The following is a 23,671-nucleotide window of genomic DNA, read 5'->3' as shown; positions in this document are numbered from 1 at the left end:
ACCTTTAAATTTTTATCATTTGCCTTTTGTAACACTCATTGATGATACTGTTCTGCAAATAGGAGTTGATTCAAGTAAATTCATTTCTAATTGGAAGCATAATTATTGACAAAATGTTTCTAAAGTTGAAATTTATTTCATTCCTTTGTATTATTGCTTTATATATCACCTGAAATGAGAGAGTTAGCCGTTATGTCTTTTGTAAATCCCAAATTTTCATGTTTCATTAGGGATTTTAAAGGGAAAAATTTTAGGGAGTGAGTATTGAAGCTATATAGAAATATTATTGGAATCCCTGCTGGGAAATAGGCAATTGGACGGAGAAGAAGAATTGTAGATGGTTGCAACCAAGTAAAAACATGTAGTTGACTTAAAAATAGGTTAGCAAATAATTATGATTTGTATTTTAGAAGTCATAACTAAGGGTAATAAGTACTAAAAATGTATCTTCTTTTGTGCTAACATGAAATCTGTGATTACTGTTTTATCTGCAGTGTTTTACCCCTGTTGTTGCAACTCAGTATCTTAAATTATCTTCTGTGCATCTTTAGGTATAAAAGACAAGAAACCAGACCTCGGTACAGCATTGGGTTAGAACAGGATGAGACGTACATTCCTCCTGGAGAATCCCTTAGAGACTTAATTGAGCAGTCTCAAAGCTCAGGAAGTGGATCAGGCCTCCCTCTGCTGGTATGAGAAGAACATATCTCGAACTTAAAGGAAATGCCTTCTGAGAGGAAATGTCAGTACAGGGTTTCATTTTACTGAAATAGATAGGGTAGAGGACAATGAGAAGCTCCACGCAACAGGTTAGACATCAGATCTCAGATGCAGGGCTTCCTGATAACGTTTTAACATATTGGGGGTAAGGTGATTGTTTTTTAATGTAAGTGTATGGTTACAATCCAGCCCCTTTGACATTCTGATAAGAAGCAGATTAGAAAACAGTAAATGCGGACCATCTTCCCTCTGTTTTCAGTAAGGGTAGCATTACTGAACTTTGGCCTGGCGTTTGAAGACAAAAGTATTACAACCTACTGGGATCTGAGTATTTCTACAGGGGAAGAAGACTGCATTTCAGCTGGAGAGCTTATGTTTCAGGGCGAAGTCCTGGCTTTTCCATTCAGGAGAGGTTTAATTTTCTGATGGTCAACACTGCCAACCTTGAAGAAAACATATAATGCATCCAAGGCACTTGTTTTAATGAAAAAAACATTCGGTTCCTTCATAGACCATGCAAAAAGATTGATGGGATGGAAAATAACAATTTTAATGAGAAATATTTTTCCTTCACAAATTCTTAAGGTTGATTTTCCTGATCTTTATTGTCTGGTTCTGACTTAGGATATCATGTTTACGTGATTGTTTGGTGACCTTTTATTACAAGACTCAAAGTGTTTTGTTTTGTTTTTTAATTTCAAGGCAAGAATTATAACTTTTTTGAGATAGGAAACCTATGTATATTTAATATATAAAAGTATATATTTGATGTGTCCAACCTGAAGAGTTTGGGGATAAGTACACGTCCATGAAACCAAAGCACAATTTATGCCATAAGCATATCCATAATCTCCAAAAGGTTTCCTCCTGCCCTCACTATTTATTTTTTGTTATTTTTTTTATTTTACATGTAAGAACACATAACATAAGATCTACTCTTTCAGCAAAATTTTAAGAATACAATACACTGCTGTTAATTGTAGGAGCTGTGCCATGCCGGAGATCTGTAGGGCTTCCTCATCTTGCATAACCCGCACATTGTTCTCTCTGATTAATATGTCCTCTCCAGGTGCTAGACCAGACAGAAGACAAGTACTGAGTAGTCATTATGAGCAAACTGATACCACTTAGGATGTAGATTTTTTTTAATGTAGAAGTTTTTATTATCAAATTGTTTTTATATTCTTAGAATTTAAGACGTAGCAGATACAGTTCTCATATTTTAAAACCTGTATTGTAGTACTGTTTTTTTAAAAAAAGGTAAGTACAAATATGAAAATCCCTTTTAGTACTAATGAATCAGATGTTTATGCTCTTGGAACTGAAACCTACTTGTTTGCCAGTGTCTTCCCCCTTAGATATTACGATGAATCTCAAAACAAAAGTACACTTTAAATTTCTGAATGTGATTTAATGACACTTTTTATCTTTGAGATAAGTTCCTATTCTTTCAAGCCTTGCCAGTTCCATTAGTACGTTCATTAAATTATAAGAAGATATATTATCGCAAGAAAAGAAGCGAACGCAAAACTGTTTATGTTAGGAAATGTTCCGTAGATTTGCATAAGCAGTGCTTTGTAACATCTATAAATTAAATATAATATTTCTGTAATAAATGTGGGAAGTTTCCTCCAAGTCCATAATTTAACTACTAGTGGATTTGGCTTTCCACTGCTTCATGCTCTTGATGCTTCTGTCCCACATTTGGAAATGGAAATACACTGAGCATTTCCCTGTATGGCATGTTTGACTCCTAAATTGTTCCTTACTTCCTTCAGGCTAAGTGGCTTAATCGCATGTCAGCAATGCTTTGATTTTTCAATCCTTCTTTTTAGAAAATAACATTAAAAAAAAAAAAGATTTTTTCTTTTCCAAAAAAGCTTTCAGTCTGAAATTGGTGCTGTTAATGACTCTGGCAATGGTCAGTATTACCTCTTGAATTAATAAAATCATCCATTATGCAAACACAGAACCCACCCTCACTGGTAGACCTCTGTGGTAGGCATAGTAATGGCCCCCCAAAATGGCCTAATCCCCAGAATCTGCTATTTTACCTGGCAAAGGGGATTTACAGTTGCTAACCAGCTCACCTTGGGATGAGATTATCGTGGGTTATCTGGGTGGACTCAAGTGTAATTACATGGTCCTTAAAAGTGTAAAAATAAAGAAACTGCAACTTTACTTGATGCAAAGCCTATCTCTGCAAAGAGTACATTCCAGTTTTCTGAGCAGATCTTACGAGTTCTGTGCTAGGTTCTTTATATATGCTTCCCAAGTTATGTCAACTGTCATCAGTATTGAGCCATTTCAGTCATGGAGTGTTTCAGATATTTCGCTGAGTGCGGATGGGCTGCAGATGATTGGTGAAGAGACATTTAACCTGTAGGCCACTTCCTCTCCTATTTTCTCTCTCTTTGTTCTGCCGCTCTCTCTGTAATTCTTTAGAGCGCTCTTCAGCTTAACTTTCTCTCCGCATCTAACCTGCTCTTTCTCCTCCACCTGCCCAGTTTACACTCTTGGCTGTGGCAAGTAACTGTTCCACTTCATAGTATAATTTTCAACAATTTCTTGCTGCCTCCTTTTCATTTTATCTTCTGTTTCTTTACATATTTCATATAGTGTCCTTGGCATTCTATAGCTGAGAATTCCCTCTACTGATGGGGTTCAATCTCCTTGGGTTGTTTTTCTTGACTCTCATTTGTGGTGGCTGTTTCCTTTTGATTTAAGGAATTTGTCCTGTGGGATCTTCTTTTCCTCTCTCCCTTCCTTCTTTCCCTGGTGTTCCTTCCCTTTTCTTCCCTCCCTGCTGTGGGGAATTTCCTGTATTTCTCTGTGAGGCAATAATTCATTCCAGTTTTTTATTTCTTACATTTTACCATGACCAAGTTGTGTGGTGGCAAGAGTTCCTTCAAGGTGTCTAGCGGCTGGCCGCACTGGTGGAATGAAAAGTATTCTGCCAATGATTTTCTCAGGAGAGGATTTGTATTTGTTGTTGCTGGGAGTCCTGGTGTGCCACCAACCTCCAGCAAATTTAGCGTCCTTCCGTGGTCCCAACCTCATGCTGAAACCCGGGTTCAGTTTCTCTACTTCTAAGAAGGTCAAGGTTTCGATTCCGGATCCCAGTGCTGTGTTCTTCTCCTCCCAGAGAGCAGCCTGGCTTTTGTGTGTTTTCAGTGCTTCCTGTTCCCTGCTCTGGCCTCAGCTCTTCCCTCCCTCCCTCTCCCCACCCTCCTCCCTCTAGCCTCCCCTTCCTACTGGGAGATGCCCTTTATTTCTTTGTGTGTGGGACAAGGCGTTACAATTTTGTTTCATTGTATTTTATCCAGCATCAAGTGTATGGTGGATGAGTCCCTTCAGAGTGGCCGGTATCCCCCTGTAGTAGTGGAAGTGGAAAGCATTCTATTCTGCCAATTACAGTGAACCCATTCAGTTTGATTTTTTTCCCCTCTATGAAAATGTTAATAGGTAGAAGGAAATATTTAATGTCGAAGTAATAATTCAAACATTCAGAACCCACAATCAGTCTCGAATACCTTTCAAAGGGGACAGCATAAATGAATAAATAAATACAAGTAATGTGTCTATATAAAGAAAAACTACCGGCTAAATATATTTTGCATGCAGTAATTGTGTCTTCTCTGGAGGAAAAAAAGAAAAAAAGATTAAACAAATCTGTAGTGCTGTGAATACACTAACAGTGTGTTTTGGGATTTAACAGGTCCAAAGGACTATAGCTAAGCAGATTCAGATGGTGAAACAGATTGGAAAAGGTCGCTATGGGGAAGTTTGGATGGGAAAGTGGCGTGGCGAGAAGGTAGCTGTGAAAGTGTTCTTCACCACAGAGGAAGCCAGCTGGTTCCGAGAGACAGAGATATATCAGACAGTGTTGATGAGGCATGAAAACATTCTGGGTGAGTCGGTATGGCAGTGTTCAGGGTTCCCTAGCTTTCCTCCAGTTTCTGTTCACATCTGCCTATTAACTCATCTGTCTAGACCTGTTATGAAATATATAGACGTTTGCTCCTTGGCCTGAGCCCAAGCACGTCACACGCTTCTAATGGGAGACCTCACAGGAGGAGTGACTAAGGCACTTCTGTGAATGAATAGTGGGCTGGAAATGGAATGCTCTCCAACAGTTTTTTCTTCAGGGACAGGAAATGCAAATGTAACACCAGCCTTTCTTAGGGTTTCTTAGGGATTTGAAGGAGCACACGCTTAAATGTTGTGAAAAGTTCTAGAAGTTTTATCTGCAGGATTTATATAGAGCCAGAGTTTTTATATTGAGAATTGAGCTTTTTTTAAAAAAAAAACTTCTCAAGTTAGCAATGTTGCAGCTGAATCATTCAAGTGATTCAGAGCGCATGCCCTGACTCAAGACCTTGCTTTGCAAACAGTGTCTTATGCATAACTGTGATGCCATGAGCTATTTACTGTGACCTTAAAAATAACTTAAATATCAACTACAAAGAAAGGGATCATGTTTTCAGATACAGACTCTTAATGTTTTTCTACCTCTACTGTTTTGATTGCTTCTGATTGGTTTTAATAATTTAATACTGTCACGGGCATAATCATACAGCTGAGAACGAAATGCCAAAGACACCTATGACAAAGGACGATATTTGGGAATCTGAATTATTTTTGATAGTGTTCAGAACACGCTTGGCTTCAAACCTTTTTGTCTTTCTTCCTTTTAGGGTTCATTGCTGCAGATATCAAAGGGACAGGGTCCTGGACCCAGTTGTACCTAATCACAGACTATCATGAAAATGGTTCCCTCTATGATTACCTGAAGTCCACCACCCTAGACACAAAATCGATGCTGAAACTAGCCTACTCTTCTGTCAGTGGCTTATGTCATTTACACACAGAAATCTTTAGTACCCAAGGCAAACCAGCAATCGCCCACCGAGATCTGAAAAGTAAGAACATCCTGGTGAAGAAAAATGGAACTTGTTGTATAGCTGACCTGGGCCTGGCTGTTAAATTCATTAGGTTAGTATCAAAGTGAACAAATAAACTCTGTATGATTCTTTTCTCTCACTTTTTATAGATCGTACATTCCGGAGTGCAGTGCTTCTAGGGTATTTGGTAGAGAAGGAATTTGATTAATTATGGTATTTCTTGGGAGGGGAAAAAGAAGAAAGGTTTCTTTGAAGAAACCTGAATTTGTGTCCTCTGGTGTCCGTGTTCATCAGTGACCTGGCTTCCAGAGTTACTCGGTTTGCAGCTCTCAGGCATTAGAAAAGACGTACCTGGTATCTGGGATGATTGGGTGAGCATTCTGCATGGCATGTGTAAGCAGGAAAAGGTTTTAGCAAAGAACTACATGTTATATAGTGATAAAGGCAGTTTTTTTTAATATGATATAAGAAAGATAACTTGCATAGATATTCTGTGAGAAATGTCAGAAACTAGCAAACAGCACACTCAGCGTTCGGGACTACTATACTGGGACTTACACAGCGAATATAACACCTGCACTCATACACCAGCCTATGTCCCCAAACGGTGGTTTCAGACCCTGGGGGCTGCTTGGAGTGACGGCAGTAGCTTCTGCAGAATGGGGAGGGGGAACGCCCAGTGGGTGGGGCCCTCTTTTGCCCACCCCCCCTCTGATCAGAGCAGCCCATTTTATCTTGCAGATGACTTAATTAGAAGAAATGATTCCTTTGCTTTGAGGACAAAACAAAATGAGTTTGCAAACTACTGGCCTAGAGGGATCATCCTCTAACTACCTTTTTAAAAACTCAATCTAGGCTTAGCCTTTATTAAATTGTTGGATCCTCTTGTGGATTTTTTTTTTCCCCCAAAGAAGACTTGAGAGAAGGTGGAGAAGAGCACAAAGGAAAAGCCAGGGAGATGATTAAACATTTGGAAAATAAAACTCATGAGAAAGGGCTAATGGATTAGTATTTTTACCCAGGAGTGAAGACTGAGGTGTGATTTAATAATAGGCCCCCAATACAGGAAGGTCTCTGCCATTTAGAGAATGGTGAATTAGACGTTCTCATCTTTAAAATCAAATGATCTGGGTTACAGATTTGAGTTAGAAATACTGCCAATAAGATGAATACATGTCCTTTCTCTCTTCTGAATTCTTTTCCCTAACCTACAGCCTTTTTCAAGTCTCCTCTACCAAAAAAAAAAAAAAAAATCCCATGATGCTTCTCACATGACCAGCCTCTCTTCTGTCCTCCCCTGTTAAATTTCTTGAGAGTTCCGAAGAGTAATCAGCTTTCACAATCCAGTAATTCATAATATCTTGTGATTTTGTGTCTTCTGCTCCCTTCTCTCCTAAGCTGCTTTTTTGAGGGATACCGTTGGTCTTTGTCACCAGAAGCCGTTCTTTTTGTCATTCCACTGTCCACAGCGCACAAGCCCCTTTTCCTGCTGTTTTCTTGATGTGCCTTTATGCCAGGTTCACTTTCTTTCTCTGTGGGTTCTGTTCTCTGTGTACCCCTTACATATTCCCCACTGCTAGATTTCCTGCTGGGTCTGCTTTTTCTTTCTAGTTCCAGTTTTGGTGGATCCATTCTAAAATGTGAGGTGCTTGACCTTTCATTTGTCCCTTAAGTTTTTGGTTTGCTCAGTTGAATGAATTCTGTCTCCGTGATATTCCCATTTGAACTGGGTTCAGTTTGGGTCCTCTGTCATTTTTCTAGATTCTGGAGTAAAGCATTTCGTAGTTACTTGCTCTTTGCCTTTCCTATTTTCATTATTTCCCCCCATGCTGGCGCCAGATTTATCTTCTTGAAACATAATTTTGGATAGCATAATAATTTCATAGTTTCCTCTAGCTTCGAGTTCAAATATAGTTTATATTCTAAACACACCTTGAAGTATGTTTAACATGCTTTTAACTTTACCTGAATACCCAGCATCTTCTCTTCTGTTTAGGTCATTACTACTTATCTTCACAGTTTATTCCTATGGCGTACCTCTTACTGTTCCCTTCTGAGTCTGACTTTTAGTTAGCCTTCTGCCCTCCCCTGTGACCCTGTGCATACTGTCATGACGTTTTCACACTCTTGTTCAGTAATCATTGACTACTTATCTGTTATTCCCAATGAAGACTGAGCTCCACGAAGGCAGATACCATGTTTTTTCTCAAATTTACATCCCTGGTGCCTTTCTTTGGTGCCCATTACTTAGGCATTGCTCCAAAATTACGTATAATGGACAGAAGAATGATTCCCTGTGAATGACAGGATGAAGAAAAAAAGCATCTTTTCTTAGCTCCAGAGGTCCTATGCACTTTGGATTAAACCCACCTTCCTAGTTTTATATCCTGTAAACCCTCCAACATTTATATGCTTTCTTTTGCAAAACTGAAGTATTTGTGTTTTCTCCATATGTACTCCTTGTTTGCTACTGCCTTGCATTTGATCACGGTCTCTAGTTTGGAATGCCCTTGCTTCTCCCTGTACCCTAATTCAGTCTCAAATTTGCCTTTAGGTCCCTTTACGCATCCGCCATCTAGGAATAATGACATCATCTTCTCTACTCCTGCAGTAACTTCCTGGCCCTTGTCTGCCTGATCTCGCCAGTATTTAGCACAAGCCTCCTCTTGCCTACTTGTCATTGGGCATCTTGAGAGCAGGATCCGTGCCAGATTAATTAATGTATTTCCCATTTGACGTGACATAGTGAATTATCCGTTATAGGTATTTCAACATTGTTTTGAATCGATACATCTTGGCAATATCAAAGTAACTGAGAACTTTTCTTCTCTATAGACCTTAAAACAAATAAGGAAGTGAGTGTTGTATTTCTGAAACTCAGCTCTGCTCAGTGTAAGGAGAATGAACTAAATGACTTCTCAAATTTCGTGCAAACCCTGATTCTAGGAAGTGGAGGGGAATTTTTTAAGGGATAATTCAGAATCAGTTTGGCATATATTAACTCATTCATCAAGGGAGGAAAGCTTGAGGATACTGTCTCGGATGGGAAACTGTGGCTGTTGGAGGCACGGATCTCATATGGCTTAAGAGTAGAAGTGGGGCCACTCACTATTCTGGGCCTTAGTTTCCTTGCATTAAATGAAGGTTGCCTTTGGTAATTTCAGAGGCCCTTTTCACATTTTATTTTCTGGGTTTCAAAGGAATTTTGCTCTTCTTGATTTTCGAGCCTCACTTTTAAACCTTGCTTTTTATGTTTCTTTGGTTTTCGTTCTTTTCCTGATTTTCCTGTTTGGGGGCACTGCACACACAGAGATAGTTAGAGATCTTATTACAAGTGGGGTCAAAGCTAACCCAGTGTGGAGTTCTCAGACTTCATAAGTGAACTTCCTGTGAGAATTGAATCTTTACCATGGTCTCTACAATGATAAGTGTTCTCTCAGGCTTTTAAGTAATTTCTGGGAGGTTCTCAGGGAAGTTGAAAGCCACAGAGAGAGCGGACTATACTTTAGAGATTTCCTGCTTATATAATTTTCTTAATCCCGTATGCATTTTTCATGCACTCTCCCGAAAATGATGTAAGTGCTGATGTATTTCTTGCCCAACGGAGATTTAATCCAGGTGATGCTGCAGCAGACATCACCGTAACCTCGCATCTCTCTGGGGAGCAGAAAACAATGACCCGTGAAATCCCTTAAAGGAACTTAGAGATCTTTTCACTTTTCACTTTGGAGGATCAAGCAACCCCTCTGGTTCTTCAGTGTCAGGATCATATATTTTCTTACGGGGAACATAAGTGCTGGTTTAGGGCTTCTCCGGTATTAAATTTTAAATAGAAAAACCACAGCAGAGACCGACCTGCAACACAGATCTCCCAGCGGATGATTGTCAGGCCGTCCAAATGCAGAGGAGTGGGGTGGCCCAGCCCAGAGGGCCCTGCGTTTCCCCAGCATCTTTTTCAGGCCCCAACTACTCTCCCTGCTTCCTGTTTGCCTACTTAGTGGTATATTTAAAAAGTGACACGCCTAAAGAACTCTCCAGAGTCCGAGGACTAAGTGAATTAGTGGCAGGGTCAGCACTTTCGGTCAAGATTTCTGCAGCCGTATGCACCTTCTTTTGAAGGGTCTTTAGTTCCGGAGCTCTGTTTCTCAGAAATCATGGAAGCATTGAATTCTTTCGAAAGTGCAGCAGAAAACTCTCCTCATTGGCTAGCACCTGACTGGGCAGAGGAGTGCAGCCGATCAGCTCCGCAGCCACTAACCAGATGATCCGGGAAACGCCAAGGGGGTGCACACAGCCCCTTCTTCAGAGGCTCCGGACCGTCTTTCATGGTTGCTCCAGTCTGCCCAGGAGGTGGTTCAGTAGTCTCCAGGGTATTTCAGAGATCAGCTTCAAGCCTGGAGCAAACCAGTGGTGTCCCTCACCTGTCTTCTGCCCCCTTCCCTTCTTTCGTTGTTCTTAAAAGTTCAGTTCTTATTTTTTAAAAAGCTTTGTAGATTATTAAAGGTGTACGATGTTTGCTTCCCTTCTTTCTCTATTACCTTTTTATCTCCCTTCTCCCTCTCTCCCCCCTTCCTTTCTCTGTTTTAGACAACCAGCAACACCCCACAGAAGACCACCCGCGTGTGCTCCAAGGCTCAGCAAGGTAGAGCCACCTCCTTGGAGCTAACACCTCGATTCCCCAGCTGGTGGCTCACAGCCGCGGTGGGCTCTGGTGTGACTTTCATGCAACTCTCCCTGCAGCTGATGGTACAGTGGGAAAGTGTGCTGTGCAGAGCCAGTAGCTTTCTCCCTTATGTAACACTTCTTGCAAGAATTCCTGCAATGCATTTATAATTAGGAGGTTTAATTGACATGAAAAATGCAACTCAAAACAAAGTTAAGACAAAGACTATATTTTTAAAAATCCACTTTATTATTCTCTGCCACCAAAATAAAAATCCGTTGCCTGCCCTTCATCCGGTGCACCATGGCTGAGAGTGCGAGGCACGCTTTGTTCCCGAGGCTCGTGCTTTTGCCCAAGTTCATTGTCCAGGCCTCTCAAGCTCCTCCTGGCCGAAGGCTCTGCTTTCAGCCTTTCTGTATTCACAGGAGCTCCGCGGTTCCCTCTGTGGGTTACTGTAACACCTGCGATGCATACATGCTCCTCTGGGCACCCGGGCCAGACCCAGGTGGACACTGCAGGAAGCCCACCTCTGAGTGTGGGCGGTGGGAAGTTGCACTGTCTATAGACAATGAAACCAGTTAAAATGATCACCGTGTGCCCAGGTTCTAAACGCCCTCAGTGATCACATCCATCTCCCAGTGGGTCCCGTCACTTCTCCTACCCCCTACTTCGTAAGCCCTCCTTGTCACCTTCAGGGGAGGAAAGTCTTAGTTTGGTGTCATTTCATTTCCTTCTCTTTCCTGGCTGTCGTTGTCTCGCACTGGCCGGCTTCCTTGCGGCCCTCCCCCTGCCCAAAACAGCTGCCTTGAGAACTCGCACTCACTTTGTGTCCTCGCAGGAGAAGAACCGCTAACGTGTGTGGGGTGTGCACACTTGAAGGCCCTTTGCTTATGGCTGTAGATCTCTCACGCCATTTTCTCCAACATACCACTGTCGTCCGAGTGACTTTGGTCAGAAATACGAAGTTTGTTTTCATGTCTCTTTACGTCATCTTAGCTGAGGGCACCCTGCGTTTTGAGATCAAATGCAATTACACTTTATCACCCTAATGCTGCCTGACCCAGTAGGGAACTCCGTGTCATTCACAGCGTATCTGGGGGTCCTAAGGAGCCATGTTCCTCCTTCGATGTACGTTGTACCTTTTCTGCATGGTGTAGTGGCTGGGGCTCGTCCTCCGCAAACCCCATCAACGCGGGGTGGAAGAGAGCTTTACTCGGGTGTGTTCCGTCACAGAATTCATGCTACCACAACATGTCCTGATTTTTGTTCCCTACAGGAGCTTAACATCTTGTCATGACCCTAGGCCAGAAGGGAGACCCCATTTTCTCCCTAATTGACTGCCCCTTTACCCCCAATCTCCCAAATTACTGTTTATTTTTTACTCAGAAAATTATAGGTATTTTTATTTAATCCTGTCCCAGCCCACTGTCCCTAAAGTTCATAAAGAAAAACACTCATTAATGTAAGGTTCTAAAGCATTTTTTTTTTCCTGGAAAGGAGTGTGCCTGATATCACTTAATTTAGTTTATTTTGTTCAAATTATAGTTTTATGTTTTTCCAATTCTACTTAAGTCTTCAGGGACAAAAGCCATGTTGGATCTAGGGGAAGTATTAATTATAAAAGCGTAAGTGGGCAAAAATACCTACCCCTGTAGTTCTCTAAACCCGGTTTTGCAGTCATGAGCCCTTTGCACAAATATTTCCAACCCTGCTCCGAGGGAAGGGAGGAGAGAGATCGTGTTTCCTCTGCAGTGAATGTGGCACCCATGTTTTTGATGGAATGTTTTCAGTTCTCCTTGGTAGAAACCCATCTTCTCTGTACTTTGCTCCACTGTCCTTAGATGTCCTTTGCTCTTCAGAACCTTATGCTGCCAGCCTATCCCTTAATTCTTGAAATGTACATTTTTCTTGTTCCTGATCCTGCTGAGTTTTTCTTTGTAATATATTTAATTAAAATATATATACATAGAAGTATAACAAATAATAAGACACTCGTGTAACAATTATAATGTGAACAAAGTTAACAATTTGCCTTTTTAAAATCTGGTCTTTTTTTTTTTTTTTGGAAGAAATTCAACGTTGAAGGTAGCCCTTTGCATTCTCCTCTCTATTTTATTCCCCTTTATCCCTCCCAGAAGTGGCAGGTGTCCTGAAGCTGCTATTCATCTTTGCTCTCTGTGGCTTTATGATTTGGCCACATGTATGTGTAGCCCCTGCAGGACCAAGGGTTGTTTGGTGCATTTTGAGTTCATTTCTCTGACTCCGCCCTCCTCATGCCATATCCGTCTTTTCTCATGGACCTTGTTTCTCACCCCTCTGGTCCCTTCATGGAACAGAAAGCAAGGACAAGCTGAAGGCACCCTGAGCTTTCCTGCTTCCTTCTACCTCCATGCCCCTTTCCCTCGGTTACTTTATACCCTCTTCTTACATGCTCTGCACCATCGGACTCCACTGATAGCCTCTTTTTCTTCCTTTATTCTCGGTGCCCTTTATTCTCGGTGCCCCAGTGTTCGATATCTCTGAGTTCTAATTTTGCTCTTGAAGATTAACAAGCTCAGTTCTTCCCTGCTCTAATTTGGGAACAGGTGAGATAATGTCACTGAAAACCTGAGAGAGAAATGCAGTTTAATTACTTGCCAGTATAGAAACACTCCCGAGAGAAGAAGGGATGGAGCTATCTATAGTCTTGGAGGATCTGACCCTTAATGACATCAGATATGAGTTACTTATAATTAGCATGTTTGTCATTTAAATGTAGTGCTGAAGGCATTTGCCATTAGGTTAATAGTAATCTTTTACAAAATTTGCTTAACAAAATTCTATTTATCCTTTTAGATATTGGAAATGTCTCATTTTATTGTCTATCTACAACAGAGATTTTTATATTTCTCTTTCAAGTATTCATAGCTAAGTTTACTGTAAGCAAGCCTTTTCTTTTTCTCACTGAAAGTATATTATTTACCAAATATGTGCACAGCACATTATAAATAGAGATGCGTTGGGATGATACTGTTAGGGCTACAACAGATGATTATAGCAGATATTCAGGCCTCCAGGAGTTTACACTTGTAGGTGGGAAGACAGATCTTATTCACATACTAGTAGGGCAGCACAATGGGTGGGGAGAGGAAGGTAGAGGAGGGACAGTACTGCCAAGCTTCATGGCCTGTAGAAGGAACTGTTTTTTGGGAATCTGATGGACCAGCAACATCCTCGATCGTATGTTTGTTCATTGTTTGAGGGAATGAGAGTTTAGAGGTGAAGTCTATCTAGCCTGGTCATCACAAATCTTATTCCGTCGTCAGGTAACAATTACCTTTCAGTTTCCAATAGATGTTCCCATGTCACACATTCTATTAGCCCTTCCTGACCTTTCAAATCCAAATAAAGCACAAAGGAACTAAGAGTAAGAATGAGAAGGAATCACCTAAAATCTTTATCAAGTGTGGTCAGAGTATATCTTTGGCCTAAATACACTCTAGTGGGGTCCATGCTAAGATCATCCATGGTTTCCTTTCCCAGTCCATGTTCTGGAATATAATTTAAGCCCTTTACCAGTTTTTTTGTTTTTTTTCCATCTGCAAGACCCCATGTTTGTTTCTTGGCAGGGAACTCAGAATTCTCTACCCAGGCCCACTGCTGTCTTCCTCTAATGATTCAAAGTCATATATTATAACACACGAATGAAATGCCTACTATGTGCTCATAGAAGAGATGTCAGTATAATTAAAAGTGGAATTTTTGTGGCATCTTTTAAATCTGGTATTTTCCATTTTATCATTAAGTCGCTTCCTGGCACACTTTCTTCCTTTATCATTTACTATCTAGGTACACAAATGACACTTTCCTGTTTTATTGTGTACTGGTAAATACTAGGAATTCACATTTTTCTAGAAAATGAGCCTCTTAGAACCCTGAACATTAGGACCTACATTTATAGATTAAGACTTATTTATTTATTTTCATTTTTAAAAATTTATACTTGAAGTTTGATTAAAAAACAAACAAACAAAAAACAGGCTTCTTCGGAACAGTTGCTCCTGTAAGATCCTGACGGGCCTAATGAGAGTACTGGTAGCCCATCTGTTGCAATGGCTTCAGACTGAGGAATTTAGCTGGAAATGATTTTAAAATGGTTCTAAGAATGCAGCTTTCTGCGTTGTAGTAAATGTTAACAGTTTGGAGATCTATAGAGACACATCTGCCATCCCTTAAGTTTTCCCAAGTGACACTACATATTTTATGCTTCAGAAACTAGAAATTGAGGCAATAAGACCAAACACAGAGATTCTTTCCAAAAGCCACTAGTGTTTAGGAAAGTTTGGTATTGCCTGTGACACAGCCTGATAAATGTGCTATTTGATATATGTAACTTCCTCACTGAGCAGGAAAAAAAACATGCAAATGCATGAGAGTCAACAGAGTGCGATGAAAAGAAAAAAAAAATTCTCGAGAATCAGGAGATAGCAAGGTTTATCCACAATTCTCTACAAACTTCAGTTAATAATGAATTTTGGTCCCCCTTTTTTTTTTAAAGACTTTATTTGTTTGACAGAGAGGTTGAGAGAGAGCAAGAGATCACAGAGGGAGAGGGAGAAGCAGGCTCCCCACTGAGCAGGGAGCCCCGGGGCCCTGAGATCATGACCTGAGCCGAAGGCAGACGCTTAACTTACTGAGCCACCCAGGCACTCCGACATTTTGTCCCTTTTCTGTTTGATAGCTTCTTCATCAAAACTGGGGTTTATCGCTCTTCCTGGTTCCACTAGCTTCTACTGAGGTAGTCTCAATGACACCTCGGATACAGGCTTTGCACTGTGCTAGCTGCAGGTTCGCACACGTCATCTTGTTTAACTGCCAACTGCTCCAGCGACAGTAGTCCCACCACTTCAGTCATCTCTGCGCAGAACTCTGGCTCCAGCTTCACTGCCTGAAGCAGTGGTTCCCAAGGGCCATCCTGCAGATCTGGGTCCCCCCATCACCACAGACGTTCTCCCAGGCTATGGGAAATGGTAATAAGTGGGTCACGTGCTGAAACTCTCATGGAGCTGCTGGTATTATATTCAGTTATTCCTTTCCTCCTTTTATTAAAAGTGCATGGTATCTGGTTGATGAAACAATGGGGATCATAGAAAGCTTTGTTATGGGTCCTGCTTATCAAAGTAAAACATTTTCCGATCTTTGTTGGCCCGCTTCCTCCCCCATTGTTTTCCCTTATTTCTGCATCTAAAAACCTTGCAACACTTGGTTTAAAAAGTGTCTCAAACAAACCACCTTGGCATGTACTCATGCCAATTTTAAGAGCCAAGTTATGAACATAGGAAGGGGAAGAAGATACTTTGTAGACATTTAATAGATAACTTAGCAATTATTTTGAGTTTATATTTGATCTAGTGACAATGCAGCCTTGTATTTTGCAGCTTCCCTTTGATTGCCCTCTTCACTGGGATTTTACCTGTGAATATTCAATGTAACTCTTGGCAAGAAATATTTTTCAGGGAATTCTTCTTCCCCGAAAAGATATCCCTTCCCAGTTTTATCAAAAAGCCTGGTTCAGGAATCGCTTTGATCTGTCATGTGTTGGTCCTTTTCAGTGCTGATAGTGCTTTGCTCTACTTTTTCCTCAGTGATACCAATGAAGTTGACATCCCGCCCAACACCCGCGTTGGCACCAAACGCTACATGCCTCCAGAAGTGTTGGACGAGAGCTTAAATAGAAATCACTTTCAGTCGTACATTATGGCCGACATGTACAGTTTCGGACTCATCCTCTGGGAGGTTGCTAGGAGATGTGTATCGGGAGGTAAGTAACAGCGATATTGCTGGATCGCCTACAGATCCTTACTTTCTGATCAGAAATCAGAGTTACCATATTGTCCCCCAAATCAGGTTTTCCTTTATTTTCCACCTTAGCTCTGTCGGTGCAGTCACAGTCCTCCCAAGAAATGATCTTTAACATCTCAGAATTCTTTTTGACCCCCTCCTTCCGGCTTCTTCTCACCAACCTGCTGGGCCCCATCCCCAGCTCCAATGCCCCATTCCCTGTGGCTTCCTCCCACAGATTAAGGTAGAGACAGAGATGTGAGGTGAGACACCTGTTCTTTAACTCCCCCACTTGACTTTGTATAGTTCTTCTTCATAAAGCAATTTGAAAACATGAGTTTTTATCAAGGTTTTTATCAAGTTTTTATCAAGGAAATTAAACCATTAAGAGTATTACTATTGGCCATGATAATTTTTCTGCAAACAAGGGTTCCCTAGTAAGACAACAATTAGAAGACATTATTAACTATTTAGATGCATTATTACTGCTTGTTGTATTTTGTTTACTGCTGCATCATCTGTCTTTAAATAGATCCCAACACTTTGTAGGTGAGAAGCTGAATCTTCGGCTCTTCAGAGTCACGTATCCTGTTTGTGGCTATACTCACGGCCGTGCTTGGTTAGAAATCGTGCTGCTCCCGCTGCCTACCATGGCCAGTTTCAACTCACTTTTGTGAGACCTTGAGCTCGCCTCAGGTTCTGAAAGTCCAGCGAACATGTAACTGGTACTGGGATTCGTTCTTGGACCTACCATTTATTATCCATGAGCCTCTGACAAGTTATTCAGCTTAGTTCTAGTTCTTTCATCTTAAGAAAGAAGTGTATTAAAGAGAATTAAACCTGCCTGGTACATAAATAGCGTTCAGTATATCTTAGCTCTTACTTAATATTTTCCTTTTGGTTGGTAGAGGCTTAACTTATATTTAGATTCATATTTAACAAGCATTTATACTCTGGGAGACAGATCCTGATGCAGAGACACAATGCCTTCTAATCACTCGGGGAGCTCTGAGCTTATTCTGAGCTTAATTTAAAATAGAACACATTTCCTCCCAAGTGAGAGAACTTCAGAAGGAAAGTTGACATGGGAAATGTTTCCTAACCAGATAGTGAATAAATCTCCCAGCATCTATGAAGAAGAAAGGAGCTAACCAGAATAGAAGTTAACTAATGGTCTATACCTTGCTTCATGTTCTATAAAGGGTAGATGAACCTGTTTTTGGATAACACACTGACGCTCAGGATTGGTTTATAGAAGTTGGAGGAGTGGTAGAGTAGCAGATTACTTTCTAATTCTGTTTTCCTGAACATCTGAAGCAAATAGGGCCGCAAGAAACCTATATTTGGAAGCCTTTGGGTCAGAATACAGAAGAAATGATCCCTTGCTTAAAAACAAGCCAGCCTTATGAAGAACAGCAGGGTTTTAATTGGTTTACTAGGTCTATCTCCGCCTGTGGAGATTTGAGAGGTGCTAAGGTGTTGCCTTATGTCTTTATAAGATTGGTTTGTGTTTATCAGAGAGGTCAGATTCTCAGCTCTGCCCCAGACCAACTGTATGGCCTTGGTCAAGTTACTGAACCCCTCAAAACCAAGTTTTCTCGTCTGGATAATATGGATAATAATGCTGTCTCATAAACGTGTTGAAGAACTTAGTAAGACAAATTATACAGCATACTTGCTTCCATGCCTGGTATGTAGTAGGCTCCTAACAAGCAAGTTTGTCTTCTCTTTCCAGAAAGTCAAAACACACAAAATTCTATTCTCCAACACTTTCCTTTATGATGTCAGAAGTTTTGGGCTTGTCTTTCTAGTCTAGGTACTTTTGGGTGAAGTAGATTCTGGATGTAGGTCTTCTAAACTTTGGAAGAAAAAGAATTTTTGAGGTTTCAGACACAATTAAATGGCAGCTTTGCTCTACTTTTTGGAATATGGAATATGGAAATTTAGATAACTTAATTGCATAATAAGGAGAAAGAAGTAAGGCCTATAGTTCAACGATAGACTTTGATTAATTCATAACTTTATGTGATTGGCTCTGTGTCTGTTGTCCTATATACACTTACCCCACGATGGTGTATCAATCCAGCCAGGTAAAGACACCAACGTTAGGCACTGAGGAAGATACGAGAAGAATCAGATAGGCATGGTCTTTGCCCTCAAGGTGTTTCCAGAACCATTGTCTTGAGAATTAGAAAAGGAGGAAGAACTCAAAGTGAGCATCCCTCACACATTAGGCCCCATGCTTTTAGTATTTCCTATAGAATTGAAACACAATGGAAGGAACTAGTAACATAGATACATATAATTATGCTGTGTGGTCTCAGTGAGGGACGGAGTAAATGGTGAGTGGGAATGGTCTGAGGAAACTTTTGAACCTTCTGGTCCTTTATATAAGGGTCTGAGTTTGCAAGGAAGGGCATAATACAGACTGCAGATTTTATCCGAGTAGATCCCGGTAAATTTAATGATGCGTTGGATAAAATTCGCCAACTTGGTAGTACCGTCTTGTTCAGATAAAAAGCAATGACGTTTCTATAATAGATGATTTAGGATAGGGAGGAAAGGTGTTCCAGATAGATTGTTCAGAGAGGCATCCTCTAAGGACAGAAGCTGCTTATAATTATTGTGAGGAGTTAATCAGGATTGAAAAGAAGATATAAGTAGCCTACTTTTCTAAAGGACAAAAGAAATAAGGTAGAAAGTAGATACTAGGAAAAATGAGATGGAATTTGTCACGATAAGGGTCATTTTTCCAAGATGACATAGACTTATATTTCTTAACCCTTCTTTCAACAATACCATTTTTTTCTGATAGTAATGTATTTTTTTGTAGAAAGTTTGGTGAAATACAGAAAATTTAAAAAAGAAAAAAAGAAAAATCAGACAGGTCTCACACCTAAAAAATCATGGTTAATATTTTTAGGTGTGTATAATTTTTAAAATTTTAAATGTGGAAAAATGCATTCTTACGATTAAGCAGATAGAAAATGTACACCTTACATTTTATTCAAGTACGATACACTGCCAAGTTTATTATGAGATTCATAATCTCATATTGCAGTAATAGCAACAGTCACATATTATGTGGTATGAGTTTAGGATGTGTCTGCCAAATTTGCTTTGAGATTTAATGTAGATTTTTTAAAATTTGGCATACAAGACCCTTTATAAAATAGGAAATAAATTTGAGATGCTTGTTTTACTTAGCTTTGGGAAATTAGAAAAAAGGCTTGAAAACCTATAATAATATGTTTCATTAGGTTTTCTATTTATGTTTTTAATTAGATTAAGTGTCATTTTGGGCACATTTTTTTTCAAGACTTATTTTGCAGTTTTTTTAGCCTGAACTTGTCTTGAGTCCTGATAGAACTCTGCTTTGAGAACCGTTTGTATGTCAGACTTTTATTTCTACCTCCCAGAAGATATTAATAGTACTAATAATTTAAAACAACCCATATTTTCAGGTATAGTGGAAGAATACCAGCTTCCGTATCATGATCTCGTGCCCAGTGACCCTTCTTACGAGGACATGCGAGAGATTGTTTGCATCAAAAAGCTCCGTCCCTCATTCCCCAACCGGTGGAGTAGTGATGAGGTAAGGCTTGGGGTAACCATGTGGCTATGACCGATTTCTAAACAGACTTTACTCTTTTTGCCAGAATTCCAGATATTCCTTACAGGAATCCTCCCTCTTTGTTTTGATGGAGATGGTAATGGGGCTTCACTGCAGTCCTTGATACGGAGCTAAGTGTGTCGTATGTTAAATTATCTATTTCTTCTTGCCAGTTTGAGTTGGCTACTTCTAAAGTATATTGGCTGGGTTACCACTTAGCCTGTACAATGGGTAACACTATTTCATTTATTTGCGACGTCCTGACATTTGCACAAAGGATGTTACTTCTGTGTGTGTCTTTAAAGCATCGTGAGTTTTCTCTATGACAGACCAGCGTACACCATTCTCTCATCGTGGTGAGAGAAGAGACAGGCACCTGCAGAATCTAGTTTTCCTTACACAGAAGGGATCCGAGCTGTAGTCGAGCTGCCTGACTGCGCTGTGGATCGTTGTTAATAGGGCTGATGTGACGTGCTGTGAAGAAATCCATATTCAGCCCGCTCTCAGGACACAGTGATGAAGCCTCAACAGCGCTGAAAGGGACTGTCCAGAAGGAGGGGATGCGCTGGGTGGGCCTTGGCTCTCCCGTCTCATGTCCTCCTCCAGCTCCTGCCCATCCATCCTCCAAGCTTGCAAACTCACCACCTCCCGGACTGCATGCGGGCTGGGACATTCAGAGATGAGTTCGAAGCATCTCCAGGATAAAACACAGCCCCCCTCCCCCACAAAACCCACCTCATCAAACGTGTACAAAGCCAGTGCAAACACACGGAAAGAGCACTGTTGATAAGCTAATTCTTTAATGTTAAATGCATTTAAAAATAACGTTTGGTTCATTGGTTTTGTGTCTCGTTACTGAAATGCTGAATAATGCATATGTTTTCCAATGAGCTATGCAGAAAACTTTCTGAGATGCTGGAGTTACATTATTTCGAGGGTGGTTATGGGCATTGGTATTACTCAGAATCCCTTCACTGAGGATTTCTAATGAAGTGAAATTGTGCTTTTCCACAGGAAGACCAATAATTGATGTAGTGCAGGAGAACACGGGAGAAAGTTTTAGCGAGGCTACGCGCAGGTCATTAATCCTGTTACATGGTACGGTGCAATGCTATTGTTGTAGCAGACAGCTGTGATTTAGGAATAACCATGTTTGTTTGAGTAGTATGGAATTAGATGAAAGATTTAAGCTCATCAAGTGTTATAAACAATGTAGGAGTGTGGAGTCGAATACGGACTCCCTGGGTATTTTGTGTTTGGTTAATACCGACTTCAAAGACACTCTTCTACCGTTAGCAAAACCACCGGCTTGGTGCTGTTGTGGGGAAGACACGAAAATCGGTTTCAGTCATTTAGAATTTGCATGAAAAAAGAATGTTTATGGAATTTTGTCTACATGGTTTTAGGAGTACCTTTTAAAAATGTATTCGAACTTCAGAAACCCCGCACTAAAGGCCACATATCCAATGGCAATCTTGTGGATAATACATTTCTCTAGTGTTACTCCACTTTTCCTTTCCCTCCCCACAGTGTCTAAGGCAGATGGGCAAGCTCATGATGGAGTGCTGGGCTCACAGCCCTGCGTCAAGACTGACAGCCCTGCGTGTTAAGAAAACACTAGCCAAAATGTCAGAGTCCCAGGACATTAAACTCTGAAGTGAGGGGAAGAAATAAGCATCTCTGGAGAAAGCCAGTACACATTCTTCTGTTTGTGGGCGGAGCAAAAGGTGTTCCGGAAGCATCCACAGTACAAGCCTTGAACATCATCCTGCTTCCCAGTGGGTTCAGCCTCACCTCTCAGGGAGCAGCCTGGACAAAGAGAAGTTCCCAGAAACACGTTCTCATCGTGTCTGTTTGTAGGAGGGAGAAACCGCTTGGGTAACTCGTTCAAGATGTATGATGCATGTTGCTTTCTGAGAAAGCCCTGTATTTTGGGATTGTCTTTTTTTTTTTTTTCCAAGAGATGCTTTAATTTTGCCAAAATAGAACAAATAATGTAGATGTTTTAAGGTTTATGCCATTATAGTTTAAATGATAACAACGAAAGTTCTTCCCGGAAATTCTGCTGGAAGGTAAATTTTAAAATATCTTTTTCCATTAGTGAAATTTTGTTGCACTCTGCGCACCAAAAGACAGTCTGTGGAGTTGGAGAACATAGAATGGAACTCCTCTGAAAATCTCCCCGCTTCTGCCTCCTCAGACCGCTCGGGCCAGCCCTGCTCTTAGGGGCCGCCGCAGCAATGTGAACGCGCCTGGGCACGAACGCCACCCGGCTGGGGCCACATTTTGGGATTCCTGCAGGTGCCCTTTTGTAGCTTCTGAGCATACAGAACAAATGAAGGTTTTATGTGACTTGTTAGAAGTAGTAAGTGTCGACGCCCTTCTTCAGAACCACTTTGTCATTCTGATTCTTTTAAGGCATTTCTGTCATGGTAAAATCCTTTTTATTAAACACAAACAAAGGTGTTGTTTACGTGCAGAGAATTGACCCACGCATGGTTTTGATCTCTCAAATGAAAGGATCAATATCAAATAAAATTGCCATCAGTTGTATTGAAAACAAGGCTCTTTGAAATAGAGATAATTTGCTCCCGTGTCATAAGAAAAATGTGTCAGTAGGATAAAGGGTGAGGGTGGGGGTGTGCAAATGGCCTGTTATGTATTTAGAAGAGCCAGTCTCAGAAGCACAAGGGAAAAGGACGCATACCTTATTTTGTATAGATAACAATGCTTTCTTTCTGTAATTGTCTGTTTTGTGTCTGAGTGAAGGGAAGGAGAGAAAAGCATGTCAGGTTAATTTAACTAAATTTTAATTAAAAAATATAGCCTCCAAATGGGGCAGCAGAAAGAGCTAGTGGAGGCTGCAAAATACTGTAGCTGCTGTGATTTATTATTCTAAAATAGATACGGATCTAGCATATACGTCTTACGCGGTAATTTTACATCTTAGAGGAGTGCTGACTCAGTTTATTTTATTCTCGTGATGTGCAGTTCACTTTTTAATTTATTTATATATTTTTTTCTTCTCTGTGGCACTTGTGCAAAACATCTCCTCACCTATTCAATTCTGCGGGGTTTTAAACTTTTGAGGAACGGGAGTCAAATCATTGACAGGGCCAATATTCCTTAGCAACAGGAACTTAAAGCTCAAAATTGTGCACACCCCTCTCAACTGTGTTCATTTGCATTTCCTTTTCTTTGGTTTTCTCGTTTCTTCAAAATGCTGCAGTGTTTAGTAAAGAATCGGGAAGTACTTCTCTTTGGTCTTTTTAAAAACGACGTTCCTTCCAGAATACTCCAGGGGGCACTGTTTTATAACACATTTTCACCACTTGGAGCCCGAAGGATAGAGGGTTTTTGAAAATTTGACAGCTGCGTGAGAAATGAGAAAATATTCTCCTCACTTCTGGAGTAGGCTTGCAGCTGGTGACTTGTCCATCCTGAAAACCTCTTAGAGCACAAAGTGGTTGTGAGCTCTGTGTAAGTTTGGGAGAACAGGAGAACTGGTGTTCTCCATTCTAAGCATTCACTTCCAAGTGCTTCAAGCTGCTTTTTTTTTTTTTTTTGTAATAAAAGGTTTCTTAACCCTTGAATAGAAACAAAATTTCTGTTTTTCAAAGATCACAAACAGTTGTTTCCAAATATAATTGTAATCAGAGTGCTGCTTGTAGTAATGCTAAAATCACCTGCATAGCAGTGTAAACAAATGGTCCTTTCCCTTGTGTCAAATTGCATTCTTTGTGATAGCTTAGAAGGAATTATATGCCTAGAACTACGTGTGATAATCAGCTGAGCCGTGGAGGGAAGCTTCAGTGCCTCTAATTTGGTTATCTACAAACACATAAGTTAGCATGGATGCCAGTTATGTGGGGACGTGCTTGTGTTTCTTGGTTTTCCCTAAATTTAAGTGAGGTTGGGCTTGCTTACCTCTTCGATAAAAATTTGTGGGGT

General features: G+C 40.6%; 1 protein-coding gene across 3 annotated transcripts in view; it reads left to right on the top strand.

Moving 5' to 3' along the window:
- BMPR1B (bone morphogenetic protein receptor type 1B) overlaps positions 1-23,264 on the top strand; it is a 151,471-nt gene extending 128,207 nt beyond the window's left edge. For all 3 annotated transcript variants that reach the window (XM_011219811.3, XM_034671648.1, XM_034671649.1), the window contains exons 6-11: positions 552-690; positions 4,439-4,631; positions 5,418-5,715; positions 15,912-16,087; positions 19,572-19,702; positions 21,251-23,264. In XM_011219811.3, coding sequence (XP_011218113.1) covers positions 552-690; positions 4,439-4,631; positions 5,418-5,715; positions 15,912-16,087; positions 19,572-19,702; positions 21,251-21,376 — 1,063 coding nt within the window. In that variant the 3' untranslated portion in view covers positions 21,377-23,264. The remainder of the gene's footprint in view (positions 1-551; positions 691-4,438; positions 4,632-5,417; positions 5,716-15,911; positions 16,088-19,571; positions 19,703-21,250) is intronic.
- The last annotated feature ends 407 nt before the right edge of the window (positions 23,265-23,671 follow it).

The sequence above is a fragment of the Ailuropoda melanoleuca genome, chromosome 11 (assembly GCF_002007445.2).
Source record: "Ailuropoda melanoleuca isolate Jingjing chromosome 11, ASM200744v2, whole genome shotgun sequence".
NCBI lineage: Eukaryota > Metazoa > Chordata > Mammalia > Carnivora > Ursidae > Ailuropoda > Ailuropoda melanoleuca.
The sequence above is the reverse complement of the archived record's forward strand: the minus strand, read 5'-3'. Positions and strand labels throughout refer to the sequence as shown.